A 17,102-nucleotide genomic window follows, 5' to 3' on the forward strand; every position below is an offset into this window, starting at 1 on the left:
TAGGTAAAACCAACAAAAGTTTAAGATCGCGCATCCACACCTTGCCAAAACCAATGCGAGACTGGCGGGAGTGAGATTGTGAGGCACGCGCAGCTGACTTGTATAGGCGGGAAAGCAGTGCTCCTCGCATAACTGTGAGTTTTGGACGCATATAAGGAGACATTGATAGAAATAGATTCCTCACATAACTGTGAATCTGCATTGTCTGAAGACGCATATAATGAGGAAAGGGTATATTTTGTATGATACCAGAGTAAGTACCTTTTGCAAACTTTTACTGTCTATAAAATCCCTTACCATCATTAAAAAGAGGCTAAGACTTGACAAAAGTTATTTCTTACGACCTTAATAATCTGTTAACCTGTCCCATAACCATTTCTCCATGGCTGGATGTTGAACAGAATCAATCACACTCTCACACACATATGCTCACACTCATGACCTTGCCGTTTCCTTACCATTCCTTTGTCTGTGTTTTTTTTTTACAAAGCTATGTTACCTTGATGCTGATCAGTCAATGGATAGTCAGATAATACCTACCCAAATTAGATTAGAACTTTTCTGTTTTCTTTAGATTGCACAAAGTTTACTGAACCCAAAGGAAAACTGAATTTAAATTTCAAGACATTGATTTTGTTATAATTTGAATGCTATATTAATTTATAAACAAGCTAAAGACAAACACCTTTAATAAAGTTCAGCAATGCCATTCAAACAGGTGGGATTGTGTTTGATGTGAACATGAAGCTGAGGGGCCCAATTAATATCTGGCCAAGATGTGCTTAACCAGGAAGTGTGACCAGGCTGAAAGAGCATAATTGTGGCTTTCAGTGGGAGACAGAATCAAAAGTGGAGGCATGGATTTGATTAAGGAGTTGTACATTGATTTAATTGTCCCAATTTGTCCCAGGAAATTGTTTCCATAGCTTCATAGCAAAACTAGATCACTCAAATGCATATGAAAAGAAAAGGAATTTAATATTTTAAAATTGAGAATCATCTCTCAAATCTCTATCACCATAATTAGGTTGTGTCATAAACATTGGAAATTTTGAAGGAATTTCTTTGATTATAAAAGAAATGCTTAAGAAAACAATTGCTTTATCAAAACAGGTCAAGTAGGAATTAAATGTGGAAAAGAAACTTCAAGCCAAGGAAAAGAGGTCCTGTAGAAGGCCATTATTAACTCTGCTGTTAGAAAACGGGCACCAATAGCATCAGAAATTCTTTTTATCCTCTTCTGATTTTTTATCTGTGGCAGGGCCATTTGAGTATTTCTCCACACACTTTCTTGGGAACCAGCCTCGTTCATGTTTTCCAACTGTTTAAAGAAAAATCTAATATTATTGAAAGTCATTGAAACAACAATTATTCTCTCCAAGAGATTTACAAATTGCCTTTTTCCTTGCATGTTTTTGAAAATGGAAATCTAAAGAGTCTCTTAGCTTGCTAAGTTCTTCCTCAGCTTATCCTTGGAGCTGCAAGATCAATTATGGGAGGGCAGCTTCTAAAACTATAAGGTAGAATACCCAAGGCCTAGTAGCTATTAATAAGTAGGATCACAATTGTTGTTAAGCCCATCACCCCCAATGGGACACAGGTTGCTGACAGGAGCTCACCGAAGTCCTCCATCCTGTAAGTCCTTCAAGTAGTCCACCTTCTTGGTGTATCCTTCCTCGCCCAGGGATGAGGTCGCCAGAGCCTCTGTTGGCATTTCTGTAGCTCTGGGTTTTTACAGGATGGGGTTGCTAGCCTCACGCCCAACCCTCCTCCTTTTGCAGCTGGGCTTGGGACCATCCATGGTGGAGTTAGGACAATTACCAAGGGAAATTATCTGAAACTTACTGAACATAAAAATTATGAATTGATTATCATCATTATACTGCAGGTGACAAGTGGGCAGATGGTTTTCCAATCTTGACACCAACTTTGTCAGATGACAATCTGTGCTCTGTGCACTAGAATATATTCGTTATTCTTTTATCAGGGTGCCAAATATTGATAGCGATATAGTCGTGGGGTCGCAAGGTTAACCAACTTTTTGGTATCCGGACTATATTTGGTCATGGAGCAGGTATTCGGCATGAAAGTTTTGTTGTATATTTTTTGAAATGTAATGCCAACAAGTTGTGTAGCTTGATTTCTTTCATATACCAGGATATAAAACCTCTTGTATTTAAGAATCTGTAGAAGCCAATGAAAGAAAATTATTCTGAAGGATCTTCAAGAAGAAACAGACCACTGTACACTGTATGAGCTTTGCCTTAATTTTTACATTTCCATCTATTGTTTATTCCTATTCAATTTAGAAGGCCTAGTCTTGCAAATGGAGCTAGCAAGGATGCTGTGGTCGGCATAGAGCGATTGCGCTGAATGGTCTGTATGTGATGTATTACTCTATGACTCTACTATATTCTTCTTCAGAGGAATGAAAGCAGAATCTTCAAAATTTTAATGTAGAAATTCTTAATTAAGCAGAGGATGAAAGGATAATTTATCAGTGAGTGGTTATGATCAGAAAAGGCTTAACTCATTAAATGGACAAAGCAGGATGGAGGGGTAGAGTAGCCTTGTCTAGTTCCTAATTTATTAGTTTGGTTATTATGCAAGTATCAGAATCTTTCCTAGTTCCAACTAGACATGCCGCCACAGCAATACAATGTATTGAGAATACTACTGCAGATCATTAAGGTCTACAAATTGTCCCGTTCTTGTTAAACTGGGGCACATACCTTATTTTTACCTACAAGTTCTTCCCCAACAATACACTTTAATTGCTTGACTAGTATGGTGTCGGAATTTTACAGAAAGTCTTGAACAACATTAGCATCATAGAATTTAAAAGCTTTGAAATGAATAAATTTAATACAAGGTGAATTGAGATTTTTTTAAAAAAATAAATCTTTTAAAAAAAACAAGTCCTTTAAAATAAATGTATGGGGTCTTTCTTTTGTTACATTTAAAATGGCGATTTTGTTATGTTAATCTGGGAAATGCGGCTTTGTTGTGTTTTAACGCTGCAGAGAGTTTGCGCTAACAGTTTGTTTTACTTTAAAATGAGATAACAAGGTTCTATTAGCCAATGGGTGGTTATGTATCATTTTGTTTTCGGATGCCATGCTGTATGATATGACTGTGGACTGAATTTTGGCGGGGAGTCGGAGGAGAGACGAGGAGGACGGCAGACGTGCGGAGAGGCTCCGGTCGATCACTCAGGGTAGTCCCAAGCCGTGAGTCGACGGAATTCAGGTGGTCGTCAGGAATCGATTGAGCTCCAACGGTAGCGCGCGAAGAACTTGGACTTTGATAAGTGTTGGCGTCTTTTTTTTTCCATTACTTTCCTCTCTGTATCAAATGCATATTAATGTCATAGAATTAGTAATATCTATAAAGTGTATTTGTTAAAATTTACTGGATGCGCTGGCTGATGATTGATGTTTGTGATTGATTCGGGTGGCGACTGACCCTGAGGGGAGTGTTGAAGCAGGTGCTGGGCGCGATTTCCCCTAGACATACACGAGCCAATATAACGGAATATTACAAGTGGGGGCTACCGTCCTGGATTTGGACTTTTTCGGGAAAGTTGTACTGTCGTTGCGGTAAGTGGTGTGAAGATGGATCGAGATAAGATTGTAAGTTGGTGTGAATTGGAGGAGGTACCGGTGAATCATGCATGTGGTAAGCGGGGTCGATTATCGCATTTCGGCAGAGGTACTGGTGCGAGGGTTGAGTTTGATTAAAGGTATCGGGCAGGTAGAACTTGTAGCTAGAAGGAGTTGGAAAGAACTGGAGGCTAGCTGGATGTTGGTGCGGACGAGTGCCGACGTCATGACTTTAGAATTACCAGCGACAGTCCACGTCCAGGGGGAGGCGGGGCCGTGGGGTCTCCATACCCTCCCCGAGGACGCAAGTGAGGAGGTGCCGGAGGAGGAAGAGCTAGATGAGGCCCCCGGCCGGGTGCCCGTAGCAAGAGGTAGAGGTGTGGAGTGGGAAAGTTTGGCCAGGCCCCACCCCCATGGGCTTGAGGAGACTGCCGAGTTAACGGCTGCCATTACCTCCCTGGCAAGAAGGGTTCAGGGGCCCCGCCCGAAGCTGAGAATTTTCTCGGGAGTCAAGCCCACCCCGGAAGGGGAGGATGACTATGATACCTGGGTTGAAGATACATCCCAATTGTTAGAGGTGTGGCCAGTTTCGGATGAGGAAAAGAGACAGCGATTGGTGGAAAGCTTAAGGGGCAGGGCGGCCTGGGTGGTCCGCGATCTGAGAGCGGCACGCCCCTTGGCTTCCCTATCAGAGTGTTTGGACGCTTTGGAGGAAGTGTTTGGACAGTCAGGGGATTCCTGGCGGCATTTAGCAGAGTTTCAACGGATGGGGCAGAGAAGAGGGGAAAAGCTCTCAGACTATGCTTTCAGGCTGGAAGGAAAGCTTACGGGGTTGCTGTGACGAGGGATAGTGAGGGAGGATGAAGTGGCGGAGTTAAGGATGAGCCAGATATGTAGCGGTGCCGGGAGAAGAAACTCCTGGCCCTTCCATCACTGAGTCAGGGAAACCGAGGGAGGGTGTTGCAGAGCCGCCTGTATTACAGCCGGCATTGGGGGAGGAGAGGGTGGAGGCAGAACCCAAGCCAGAGGGCTCACAGGGGCAGAGGGATCCCGGTGAAGGGGAAGGTCCGACAGGTAGGCTCGAGGGGTCAACTGGGGCGCCTGAACAGGGAGAGTCAGCAGAGGAAGTACAGAGGCCTCAGAGGAGTAGGCATCCCCCGGAAAGACTCACTTACATAGCGCCGGGAGAGCAGGGTGTGATCTCTACTGCCCTGCAAAGTTACGTCACTGCTTTATGCACCTGGGTTGGGTTTTGTGTTTTACAAGGAGCACTGGTGAACTCTGTTAACGTCATGAGGGCATGACTTTTTGAGGTGGGGGGAGAGTGTACGGGGTCTTTCTTTTGTTACATTTAAAATGGCGATTTTGTTATGTTAATCTGTGGAATGCGGCTTTGTTGTGTTTAACGCTGCAGAGAGTTTGCGTTAACAGTTTGTTTTACTTTAAAATGAGATAACAAGGTACTATTAGCCAATGGGTGGTTATGTATCGTTTTGTTTTCGGATGCCATGCTGTATGATATGACTGTGGACTGGGTTTTGGGGGGGAGTCGGAGGAGAGACGAGGAGGACGGCGGACATGCGGAGAGGCTCCGGTCGATCACTCAGGGTGGTCCCGAGCCAGGAGTCGACAGAATTCGGGTGGTCGTCTGACGTCGAATTGAGCTCCAACGGTAGCGCGCGAAGAACTTGGACTTTGATAAGTGTTGGCACCTTTTTTTTTTCCATTACTTTCCTCTCTGTATCAAATGCATATTAATGTCATAGAGTTAGTAATATCTATAAAGTGTATTTGTTAAAATTTACTGGGTGTGCTGGCTGATGATTGATGTTTGTGATTGATTTGGGCGGCGACTGACCCTGAGGGGAGTGTTGAAGCAGGTGCTGGGCGGGATTTCCCCTAGACATACACGAGCCAATATAATGGAACGTTACATAAAAAAAAACAGAAAATGCTGGTGAAGTCAAGAAATTTCTGTGGAAAATGGAAACAGTATTGTTTCAGGTCAATGCCATTCATCAGACCGGGGAATATAGCTGAGTATTTTCAGCATTTTTCCCAGGACATGTTTTGTAACTTTGACTTGCATGATCAGATAACATTTAACCCCTCAGAATATTGTGCAAAATAAAACAAAATCAACCCATCCAGTAGTCTATTAAGGGATGATTACTCAAGTGGATGAAATCTATTTTGAAGACCAAGGATCTCAGCAAGCCAAGTTGATGAGCAACTACATACATAACTATTCTCTCAGTCCAGCAGCTCAATATTATTCATATATTGAAACATATAAAGAACTGAAGCAACATTTTAATCACAATCCAATTCTGAAAAATACATATTCAGGTAATTAGCCTAATCAACACACAAAGTTTAAGTAGCAGACAAATTATTTTACATTGACTACTTTGAAGCTCTAAGCAATGCAGTAATGAGATTCAAATAAACCAAGACACATTGTCTCTGAGAAGTAAGGTTCTAAGTTTACTTACCATGGGCATTTTTCTTTAAGTTCTTATCACCATACATCCAGTGCCTGAAGAGAAATGTTAATTGAATGATAATTAAAATTGATCAATAAAATACTCATTCTATTTTTTCTCCAATTTGTCCACACTTACAACTTACAGTTTTATTACTTCAAATATACTGCAAAATTAAAACTTTTTTCCTTAAATTGTTTCAGCCTCAATTTGGAATCAGCATTTCATTTAATAATTTAAGAATTCAATTACAACATTACCATAAGACATAGGAGCAGAATCAGGCCATTCAGCCTGCTCTGCCATTTGATAATGGCTGATTTATTATCCCTCTCAATGGCTGTTCACCAGCTTTCTCCCTGTAACCCTTTGATGTCCTGATTAATCAAGAACCTATCCAACTCCGCCTTAAATATATCCAATGACCTGGCCTACATAGCTGCCTGTGGCAATGAATTCCACAAATTCTCCACCCTCTGCCTAAAATATTTTTTCTCATCTGTATTCTAAACTAACAACACTTAATTCTGAGGCTGTACCCTCCGGTCCTAGACTTGCCACTACAGGAAACATTCTCTCCGCATCCACTTTATCAGACCTTTCAATATTCCATAGGTTTCAATGAGATCCATGCTCAATCTTCGAAATCCAGCAAGTACAGGTCCAGAGCTATGAAATGCTCCTCATATGTTAATCCTTTCATTCCTAGGATCATTCTCATAAACATCCTTTGGACCCTCTCCAATGGCAGCTCATCCTTTCCTAAATAAGTGGCCCAAAACTGTTCACAATACTCCAAGTGTGGTCTGACCAATGCCTTTTAAAGTATCGCTTTTGTGTTCGGGTCCTCTGGAAACGAATGCTAACATTGCATTTGCCTTCCTTACCACTGACTCAACCTGCAAGTTAAGCTGTAGGGAATCCTGTATGACAACTCCCAAGTACCTTGCACCTCTGAATTTTGAATTTTCACCCCATCTAGAATGGCCCACACCTTTATTTCTTCTGCTAAAGTGCATGACCATGCATTTCCCTATATTATATTCCATCTGCCACTTCTTTACCAATTCCCCCAATCTGTCTTCTTCACACACCCTGCTCCAACACTACCTGCCCCTCGACCTGCCTTTATATCATCTGCAAATTTGGCCACAAAGCCTTCAATTCCTTCATCGAAATCACAGTCATACAAGGTGAAGAGAAGTCATCCCAACACCGACTCCTGCGGCACAACACTAGTCTCACCAGCAGCCAATAGAAGAGGCCCCCTATATTCCCACTCTTTGCTTTCTGCCAGTCAGCCAATCTTCTACCCATGCTAGTACCTTTCCTGTAATACCATGGTCTCTTATCCTGTTAAGCAACCTCACGTGCAGCACCTTGTCAAGGCCTTCTAAATATCCTAATAAACATCCACTGACACTCCTTTGTCTATACTGCTTGTTATTTCCTCAAAGAATTCCATGTTGACTAGAGCCCTTTTTGTCATGTGCCTCCAAGTACCCAGAACCTCATCCTTAATAATAGACCCCCACATCTTTCCAACCACTAAAGTCAGGCTAACTGATTTAGAATTTCCTTTCTTCTGCCTCCCTCCTTTCTTAAAGAGTAACATGCAATTTTCCAGTCCTAAGGAAACATTTAAGATTCTTTTAATTCCTGAAATATTATTACCAATGCCTCCACAATCTCTTCAACTACCTCTTTCAGAACCCTGGGGTGTAGTCTATCTAATCCAGGTGATTTAACTACCTTCAGGCTTTTCAGTTTCCCAAACACATTCTCCCCAGTAGTAGCAATGACACTGCCCCTTGGCATTCTGCTAGTGTCTTCCACAGTGATGCAAAATAGCTACTAACTTCATCTGCAATTTCTTTGTCACCCATTACTGCTTCCTCCATCGTCATTTTCCACTGGTCCAATCTACTCTGGTCTCGCTTTATGTATCTGAAAAATACTTTTTGTATCCTTTTTTGTATTATTGGTTAGCTTATGTTCATATTTCATCTTTTCTCCTTTTTTAGCTGCCTTCCGTTGGTTTTAAGCTTCCCAGTCCTCTACTTTTCCACTAATTTTTGCTATATTATATGCCCTCCCTTTTGCTTTTATGCTGTCTTTTACCTCCCTTGTCAGCCATGTTGTGTCTTCCTGCCTTTAGAATACTTCATCTTTGGGATGCATCTTTCCTGTGCCTTCTGAATTCCAAATTTCCCTCATAAACACCAGACTTCGCTGTTCTGCCATTATCCCTGCTAGTGTCCCCTTCCAATCAGCTTTGGCTAGCTGACCTCCCATGCCTTTGTAATTCCTTTTACTCCAATAAATTCAATCTTATCTTCTCCTTCTCAAACTGCAGGGTGAATTCTATCATATTATGATCCCTGCTTCCTAAGGATTCCTTAACTTAAGCGTCCTAATCAAATCCGGGCCATTGCATAACATCCAATCCAGAATTGTCATTCCCCTAATGGGCTCAACCACAAGCTTCTCTAAAAAGCCACCTTGTAGATTTGATTAGGAAGCTTAGATTAAGGAACCCTTAGGAGGTCAGTGATCTCTTGGTATCCAGCACCAACTTAATTTTCCTAATCTATCGGCATATTAAAATCCCTTATTATTATCACAACATTGCCCTTTTCACATGCCTTTTTTATTTCCACAAACTAGGGCACAAGGCTATCAATTCCATCATCCACATTATTGGCATAAAATGTGAACAGAAGTGGTCCCAACAGTGGTTCTGGGGCATTTGGAGGCACGAGATAAAGTCAGCACGAAAATCTTGTCTGACAAATCTGCTACAATTCTTTGAAGAAAAAGCAAGCAGGATAGACAAAGGAGATTCGGTGGATATTGATTACTTGGATTTTCAGATGGCCTTTGAAAAGCTGCCACACATGAGGCTGCTTAACTAGTTAACAGCCCATAGTATTACAGGAAATATACGAGCATCAATAAAGCCTTGGCCGATTGGCAGGAGGCAAAGAGTAGAAATAAAGGAGGTTCACAAAAAGGATTCCAGGATTGAAAGGCTTATCATATGAGGAGCGTTTGATGGCTCTGGAATTCAGAAGAATGAAGGGGGAATCTCATTGAAAACTACCGACTGTTGAAAGGGCTCAGTGTGGATGTGGAGAGGATGTTTCCTAAGGTGGAGGAGTCTAAGACCAGAGGACACAAACTCAGAATAGAGGAATGTTCATTTAAAATGGAGATGAGGAGGAAGTTCTCTAACCAGAGAGTGGTGATCTGTGGAATTCGTTGCCACAGGCAGATTTGGAGGCTAAGTCAATGGGTATATTTAGGGCAGAAGTTAATAGATTCTTGATTAACCAGGGCATGAAGGAATACAGGGAGAAGGCATGGAATTTGGGCTGAGAAGGAAATGGATCAGCCGTGAAGAAATGGCTGAGCAGACTTGATGAGCCAAACAGCCTAATTCTGCTCCTATACCTTATGGTCTTATGGCTGGAATTTAAAGTTATAGTTTAGAGAGTTGGAAGTCAGGTTTCCTAGGTGGAAATCTCAAATACTAGAGGGCTTAGATTTGAAGTGAGAAAGTTTGGGAAAGTTTGGAAGGAGATTAGCAAGGCAAGATTTTTTCTTTGAAAAGTGATAGGCAGTTGGAATGCACTGGCAGGGGAGCTAGTTAAATCAGATATGATAGCAACAGTTAAAGGTCATTTAGACAGGCATTTAAACAAGTAGGGTTGGAGGAATATAGACCTTGTGCAGACAGGGCAATTGACATCATCATCACAGATTTTGTGGACTACAGGGCCTCTTGTGTTGTCAATTTCTATAAACTAGCTGCTGGAGGAACTTGGTGGGACAGTTAGTGTCTATGGAGATGAAAGATGGTCAACATTTCGGGTTGAGACCCTGTAGTAGTGCTGAGATTTGGGATGATTAGAGGACTTGGACTGGAAGGATGCAGCGATCTAGATAATAGTGATGGAGGAGATGACAAGAGGAGATGGACCATGAAGGGATTTGAAAATAATGATGAGAATTTTAAACTTTGCCTAACAGGAAGCCAACAAAGATTATGTGAGCAGGGCTCGTTGTAACACTGGCAACAATGCTTTGGGTGACATCAAGTTGGCCCAGAACTGGAAGTGGAAAGTAGTCATCCGGACATAACTGCTAAAGCAGTATATTAATTCCAAAACCCTTGCAACATTCCATGATATGATCAAAAATTTTGCTCAACTTACTTCAGACCCCTTGTGGCTGAAATCAATTCTCCTTTCTTCAGCTGAATTCTGGGCTCTTCAGTACAAGGTGTGCTATAAAATGTTTTGAAACCTTTTGTTAAAGGACAGCAAGCTCCATTGTAATCTTCAATCACTTTGTATTGAACCTGCCAGTAATAGGGTCAAAGTACAGATCAAATAAAGCACAAACATCATACTTTCATTGTGAACAGATAAAATGTTTCCAGTCAATCAATACAGCTATGAAAAATACTTCATTTATTTCAAAATACTCATCTACAACTTTAGGTCTGATAAGCAAATACATTTGGTGTTCTTGTAGTCACAACTTATGGTCTATACTTACTTATGTAAGATAGTAAGCCAGGCATTCCACAAATGATAAATGAAATCTAAAGTGATGATTATTACAGATGCTTTTTAATTTTTAATATTTTCCTAGAGATTTCAGGCTGCGACCCTTCTTCAGTACTGAGAAGGAGGGGGGGGTGGGGGGAGATGTCACAATGAAAAAAAGTGAGGGAGGGGAAGAAGGATAGTTGGAAGTTGAATAGCTGAAGTCAGGTGGGTGGGAAAGGTCGAGGGCAGGAGAAGAAAGAATCTGATAGGAGAGGAGAGTAAACCATAGGAGAAAGAGAAGAAAGATGGGACTCAAGGGAGGTAATAGGCAGGTGAGAAGGGGTAAAGGTTAGAGTGGAGAATGGCGAATGGGGGATTTGTTCACCAGGAGGGATTGATATTCATGCCATCAGGTTGGAGGCTACCCAGATGGAATATAATCTGCTTTCCACAGGGATTGCTCACTCCCTTGTCCATCTGTCCCTCCCGAACGGCCTAAATGCTACACCTACCCATACACCACCTTCCTCACCTCCATTCATGGCCCCAGACAGTACTTCCAGGTGAGGCAACACTCCACCTGCAAATCTGTTGGGGTTGTCTATTGCAGCGGTCCCCAACCACTGGGCTGCAAAACATGTGCTACCGGGCCATGAGGAAACGATATGATTTGGCGATATGAGTCAGCTGCACCTTTCCTCATTCCCTGTCACGCCCACTGTTGAATTTGAACGCACGCGAGGTCATTACGCACGCGTCATCCATGTCAGTGCAGGAAGGAGGTCAACTCCTCGAGCTTGCAAATGATGATGGGCTGAAAAGTATGTTTGACATAACATCTCTGCCGGCATTCTGGATCAAAGTTAAGGCTGAATATCCTGAGATAGCCACGAAAGCACTGAAAATGTTGCTTCCATTTCCAATGTATCTCTGCAATGACTGCAATGAAAACTAAATTGCGGAATAGATTGGACATAAGGAACCCCGTTCGACTATCGCTGTCTCCCATCACCCCTCGATGGGACCGTCTTGTTGCAGGAAAACAAGCCCAGGGCTCCCACTGATTTAGCGATATTGGTGTGTTGCAATGATTTTATATGTTCATATGGCGAAAATATGTGCTGTGTGTTTAATATCCAAACGTTACTTAAAATGTTATGATGCTATTGACTTACTTATATAACCATATAACAATTACAGCACGGAAACAGGCCATCTCTGTCCTTCTAGTCCGTGCCGAACACTACTCTCACCTAGTCCCACCGACCTGCACTCATTCCAAAACCCTCCATTCCTTTCCTGTCCATATAGCTATCCAATTTTTCGTTAAATGATAATATTGAACCTGCCTTTACCACTTCTAATGGAAGTTCGTTCAACACTTACTTCAAGCTCCCCTGATAATTGACTTATCACTATATTCATGCGAAGAAAATATGCACTGTGTGTTTAATATTAAATTCGTTAGATAAACCCTTTTAGAAACGAAATTGAGTGCATTAGCAAGTTATTACCCATACTCTGGTCGTGATTAACAACCCCTCCTGACAGAATCGCCAAAAACGATTTGTAGAGAGAATTCGGCATATTACATGTACGCGCATGCGCACCAGTGCCCACGCATGGCCTCATGGTCATTGTATTCTTTCTCGGGGTAAACCCAACGTATTTGACTGCTACTCTTGTCCGTCGGCAACCCTACCAGGCCCCCCCCCCGCCCCGGGGTCGGCCAGTCCGCCGGTCCGCAAGAATATTGTCAATATTAAACCAGTCCGCAGTGCAAAAAAGGTTGGGGGCCCCTGGTCTATTGTGTCCAGTGCTTCAGATGCGGCCTCCTCTACGTTTATACATAGCACTCTTAGACTTCACTTACAGGTTTGGTCCCTTTACAGAAGGGATTCAATACAAAAGGTGCAACAATGATTCACCTGTATAGTTCCAGGGATGCAGGTTTCCTATACAAGGAGAGGTTTATTAGATTGGGATTGCATTCCCTAGAGATTTGAAGAAAGAGATTTCATTTTTTTTTTTTAAAAAGGGTCAGACAAGGTAGATATAGGGAATCTGTTTCACCTGGCTGAGAAGACGGGAAGGGAGCACAGTTTCAGAATAATGGGTAGACCTTTAAGGATGAAGAGAGAACTTTCTTCAGAGGGTAGTGAACGACAGGACTGCTCTTCTACAGAGGGTAGTGGAAACTCAGTCATTGTGTGCATTCAAAACGTATTGATAGATTTCTGTTTTCAACTGCATAAATTTGTGAGGTCAGTTTTTGGATAATTGGGATTGAGGTAGTAGATCAGCCATGGTCATTTTAACGAATGACCGAACAGACTCTAAAAGCCCAGCTGCTCAGCTTGCATTCTTACATGTCTTCAGTTTTATTTTTATCCTTGCAGAGTCCACTTCGGTATGTCCTGTTGAAGAATAACCTTTATAGAGCCTACAAGAGCAAATCCAGGTCTAAAGTTTTCTCTTAAAAGCACAACTACATACTACCACACCCCCCGAAAAAAAAAAATTAAGTTGTAGGTGTATGTTACGTAAATCTGAGAAATGACCAGAAATCTCAACTAATTATAAATATTAATGATTAATAACATCTACTTTACAAGGAAAATCTATGAAATACTGCCATCTGCCAAAATTATATGGACACTACAGTACTTACACTTCTCACTCGTTTATCAGCTTTCTGTTTCAGCTGTTCTATCTGTAAAAAGAAAACAAAAGCATACAAAGTCACTTATCGTTTTTTCACAATTAACTGGTTGTTCATTTGTTCTGTGCCTTGTTGTACGAAGTAAGCGATCGTAGTTTTTCCATGACCATGACTGTCCTTGGCAAATTTTTCTACAGAAGTAGTTTCCCATTGCTTTCTTCTGGGCAGTGTCCTTACAAGATGGGTGACTCCAGACATTATCAATACTCTTCAGAGATTGTCTGCCTGGCGTCAGTGGTTGCATAACCAGGAATTATGATACGCACCAGCTGCTTGTACAACCATCCACCACCGGCTCCCATGGCTTCATATGACCCTGACCGGGTGGCTAAGCAGGTGTTACACCTTACCCAAGGGTGACCTGCAGGCTAGCGGAGGGAAGGAGCACCTTACACCTCCTTTGGTAGAGACTCATCTCCATGGCACCTACCAAATTAACTGATATTATCCTGAAATACTGAGAAACTACAAGAAAATAACCCTAATGTGGCTTAAGATAGTGGGTGTTCGTTCAAGGGACGATTGTTACCTTTTTGATCCTTCCCACTTTTCATTTGATGAGATGTTAGTATTTCTTTTGCAATTCCTGTCAGAAATTTAAACTGTATTTGACTAATGGAAAATGAATAGAATTTCATGCATTGCATCACTGATGCTTTTAGTCTGCAATTCGATCTGCCATGGGAGCTGGATCTGCAGCTGTTAATTCAAACTGTGCAGTCAGCTGTCAGATGGGGTGTAAGTGCCCTTTCTGAGCGGGGAAGAAAGCACCGCTGTGGTGGCACAGTAAGAAATCAAATGTTGAGTTTACAATGAGCTGTTCTTCTGCATCCTGCAATAGCTGGTACTGAGACTGCATGCTCGTTGGTCAACAGAATACCAGTTCTGAAGCCAATGTACAATGAAATGAACAAAAGAATTAAATACTAACACCATCCATCAAGTTTCTTGATTTTTACCAGCAGGGGAAACATCACTTGGTGACATACATGTCAAACCTTTGACAGACTACTGTCTAAACTATTCAGAAATCCCAGAGCTTTATTGAACTTGAATAAATAAACATAGCTGTTTTCCTTGATGCTTTAATAGCCAATTTAGTCTTAGTCAGGTTCCAACTAGACCAGAGATTTATCAGCACTAATCTGCTTCATTGAATAATATGGGTCCTGATAGTAGGCGGAGACTCTGTGCACAGGTGGAGGTGGGGTGACGGAGGAACAGGGCTTGTTTTTGCTGCTGTTGTTTTGTTGTTTGTTCTGCCGAGCATTGTGGGCATGCCCTGTTGGCAATGCTTGTGCACTGCCCTAGCACACGCTCGGGTACATTGGCTGTTAAAGCAAATGGTGCATTTCCGTACAGTTCAATGTACACATGACGAGTAAACTTGAATCTTGCTTTATAGCAAAGGCAGTGACTCAAGTGAACTGCTCAAAAGGAACAGGACACTTCTGATTATACAGAAACCACAGTTCTGAAATGAAGTTACAATGTACCCAGGAACAACGCTGAAGCCCGTATTGCCACACAAATTCAATGCATTACCAAGTAAACCAAGCAGATCAAGGACATTATCATAAAAAGTAGATTTAAAGCCAAATCATGTAGAAAAATTCATAAAATGTCTTATATATTTTTAAAGAACTGTAAGTGCATTGAAATTCAAAATTAACAACATTTTTGAAAGGCGACCCACTATTTATGTGCGAGCGAACATTTTATTCAATTTTGGTGCAGTAACATATTAGAAGAAACAAACTTACTGTTAGTGTGTATGGATGGCTGCCTTCACGAACAGGCCAAACAATTCCATCTGTTTCAGGAATCCCAGACCATGTAAGCACTTGCCTGAAGTTCTTCCACTTGCTTCCAAGGTCGTATGGAAAAATGAACTGCTCACCCGTTTGATAATACTGGATTCTGTCTTTGGCCTGTGAACATGCGATTGCATTGGTAAATTTGATTTATGAAAATGAGATCGCATCTCCATAAAAACAAGTGACATTATGTGCACACTTCCATAATGTAATTGTGAAGCAATGGCTCAAGTTACCATAGTAACAACCAAAAGTTCAAATCCCACCATGTCAGCTGTTAAATGGTTAATAATTTTGAATGTGAGTCATGAGGTCTCCATGGATCAGAGTCGACCACGGATGTTGCACCCTAGCTGCCTGGGCAGTACGATATGGGGAGCAAGCTGTTGCCCATGTAGCAAGCAAGCTCCCCCTCAAACCAAGGAGGTTTGAGATCAGAGTTTTCCTTCTAGATGAATTGCCAACAATGGCTGATGAGCTCCATCTGCCCAAAGCAACTGGCTTTAAAGCAGTAGTAACCTGCCTTTTACCAGTTCTTGTGCCAGTGAAAACAACCCTGCTGGATTTGGTAGCTAAGCCACACGTGAAAGCTTAAATTCTGAATTTAGAACGTAGAAATTTACAGCACAGTACAGGCCTATCAGCCCATGATGTTATGCTGACTGTTAAACCTACTCACAGGTCAGTCTAACCCTTCCTTCCTACATAGCCCTCCATTTTTCTCTCATCTACATGCTTATCTGAGACAGTTTCTTAAATGCTCCTAATGTATCTGCCTCCACCACCAACCCCTGGCAGGGCATTCTATGCACTCACCACCCTGTGTAAAAAAAAGACCTACCTCTGACATTCTCCTTGTACTTTCCTCCAATCACCTAAAAATTATGCTCCCTTGTATTAGTCATTTCCTCTCTAGGGAAAAGCCTCTGGGTTTCCACTCGTTCTATACCTCTTATCATTTCATATGCTTTTTATCATATCATACACCTCTAACAAGTCACCCCTCATATTTCTCTCCAGAGAGGAAATCCCAAGCTCTCTCAACCTATCCTCGTAAGACGAGAGGAAAAAAAAAATCTCTGCAATGATGACTGAAAAACAATTGTACTTTCTTAAAGTTCCAGCTGGATTCACTGATGTCCTTCAGAAGATCAAAACTTGTCATTTGCACATATTCTAGCCTACGTGCAATTTCAAATCCACCAACACATTGGATACTCAAATTCCTTCTGCAATGGGTAAGCAAAACCCTCTATCGTACCATTGCCATTACACTGGAAAGAGAAATAAAATTATCAGGCCACCAGGCAGCTACCAAGGCACTGAATTCAGAGACGGCAAGGTCGCAATATGCACAGACTCATACATTACAACCAGCTAAATTCTTCTATCACCATACCTGGATAAGTTTAAGGGGAACATGAGGGGAAACCTTTTCCCTCAGGGTGTTGCGAGAGTGTGGAATGAGCTACCAGCACAAGTGGTGCAAGCAAGCGCCATTTCAACATTTAGAAGAAGTTTGGATAGCAAGGATATGGAGGGCTATGGTCCCAGTGCAAATCAATGTGAGTAGGCAGTTTAAATGGTTCAGCACAGATTAGATGGCCTGAAGGGCCTGTTTCTATGCTGTGACGCTATGAGTTCTATACCACTTGCAAGACAGAAGTGGCAGAGTAAAATCAGTCTTGATGTTCTCAATGCCAATGAAGTTTTATAGCACCCTGGATAAATAAAGTTAACAAAATCTCCTACAGATTACCACCTACCACCAGTTCTAAACTGATAAAACAGTGCTTCACCACACTTTTAGGTTCAGAGTGATTGCTGACGACTCCAAGGACTACCTGCATGTATATGACTGACTGAGCTGACCCAGTTTGAAAAGATTTGGCTGCCAGACCAAATAGCAAGTAGCAAAT

At 41.9% G+C, this 17,102-nt stretch overlaps 1 protein-coding gene across 2 annotated transcripts in view; it reads right to left on the minus strand.

Moving 5' to 3' along the window:
• Nucleotides 1–862: 862 nt before the first annotated feature.
• zdhhc6 (zinc finger DHHC-type palmitoyltransferase 6) overlaps nt 863–17,102 on the minus strand; it is a 31,317-nt gene continuing 15,077 nt past the window's right edge. The window contains exons 7-12 of one of the 2 annotated variants that reach the window (XR_011882733.1): nt 15,130–15,297; nt 13,316–13,357; nt 10,306–10,451; nt 6,098–6,141; nt 1,620–1,844; nt 1,232–1,321 (exon numbers count right to left, since the gene is read on the minus strand). Coding sequence is in view for 1 of the 2 variants with exons in the window: in XM_072239535.1 (XP_072095636.1) it covers nt 1,218–1,321; nt 6,098–6,141; nt 10,306–10,451; nt 13,316–13,357; nt 15,130–15,297 (504 nt within the window). In the remaining variant the exon portion in view is untranslated. Of the gene's footprint in view, nt 1,322–1,619; nt 1,845–6,097; nt 6,142–10,305; nt 10,452–13,315; nt 13,358–15,129; nt 15,298–17,102 lie in introns of both variants that reach the window. The other variant, XM_072239535.1, reaches the window with a different exon arrangement.

The sequence above is a fragment of the Mobula birostris genome, chromosome 21 (assembly GCF_030028105.1).
Source record: "Mobula birostris isolate sMobBir1 chromosome 21, sMobBir1.hap1, whole genome shotgun sequence".
Lineage (NCBI taxonomy): Eukaryota > Metazoa > Chordata > Chondrichthyes > Myliobatiformes > Myliobatidae > Mobula > Mobula birostris.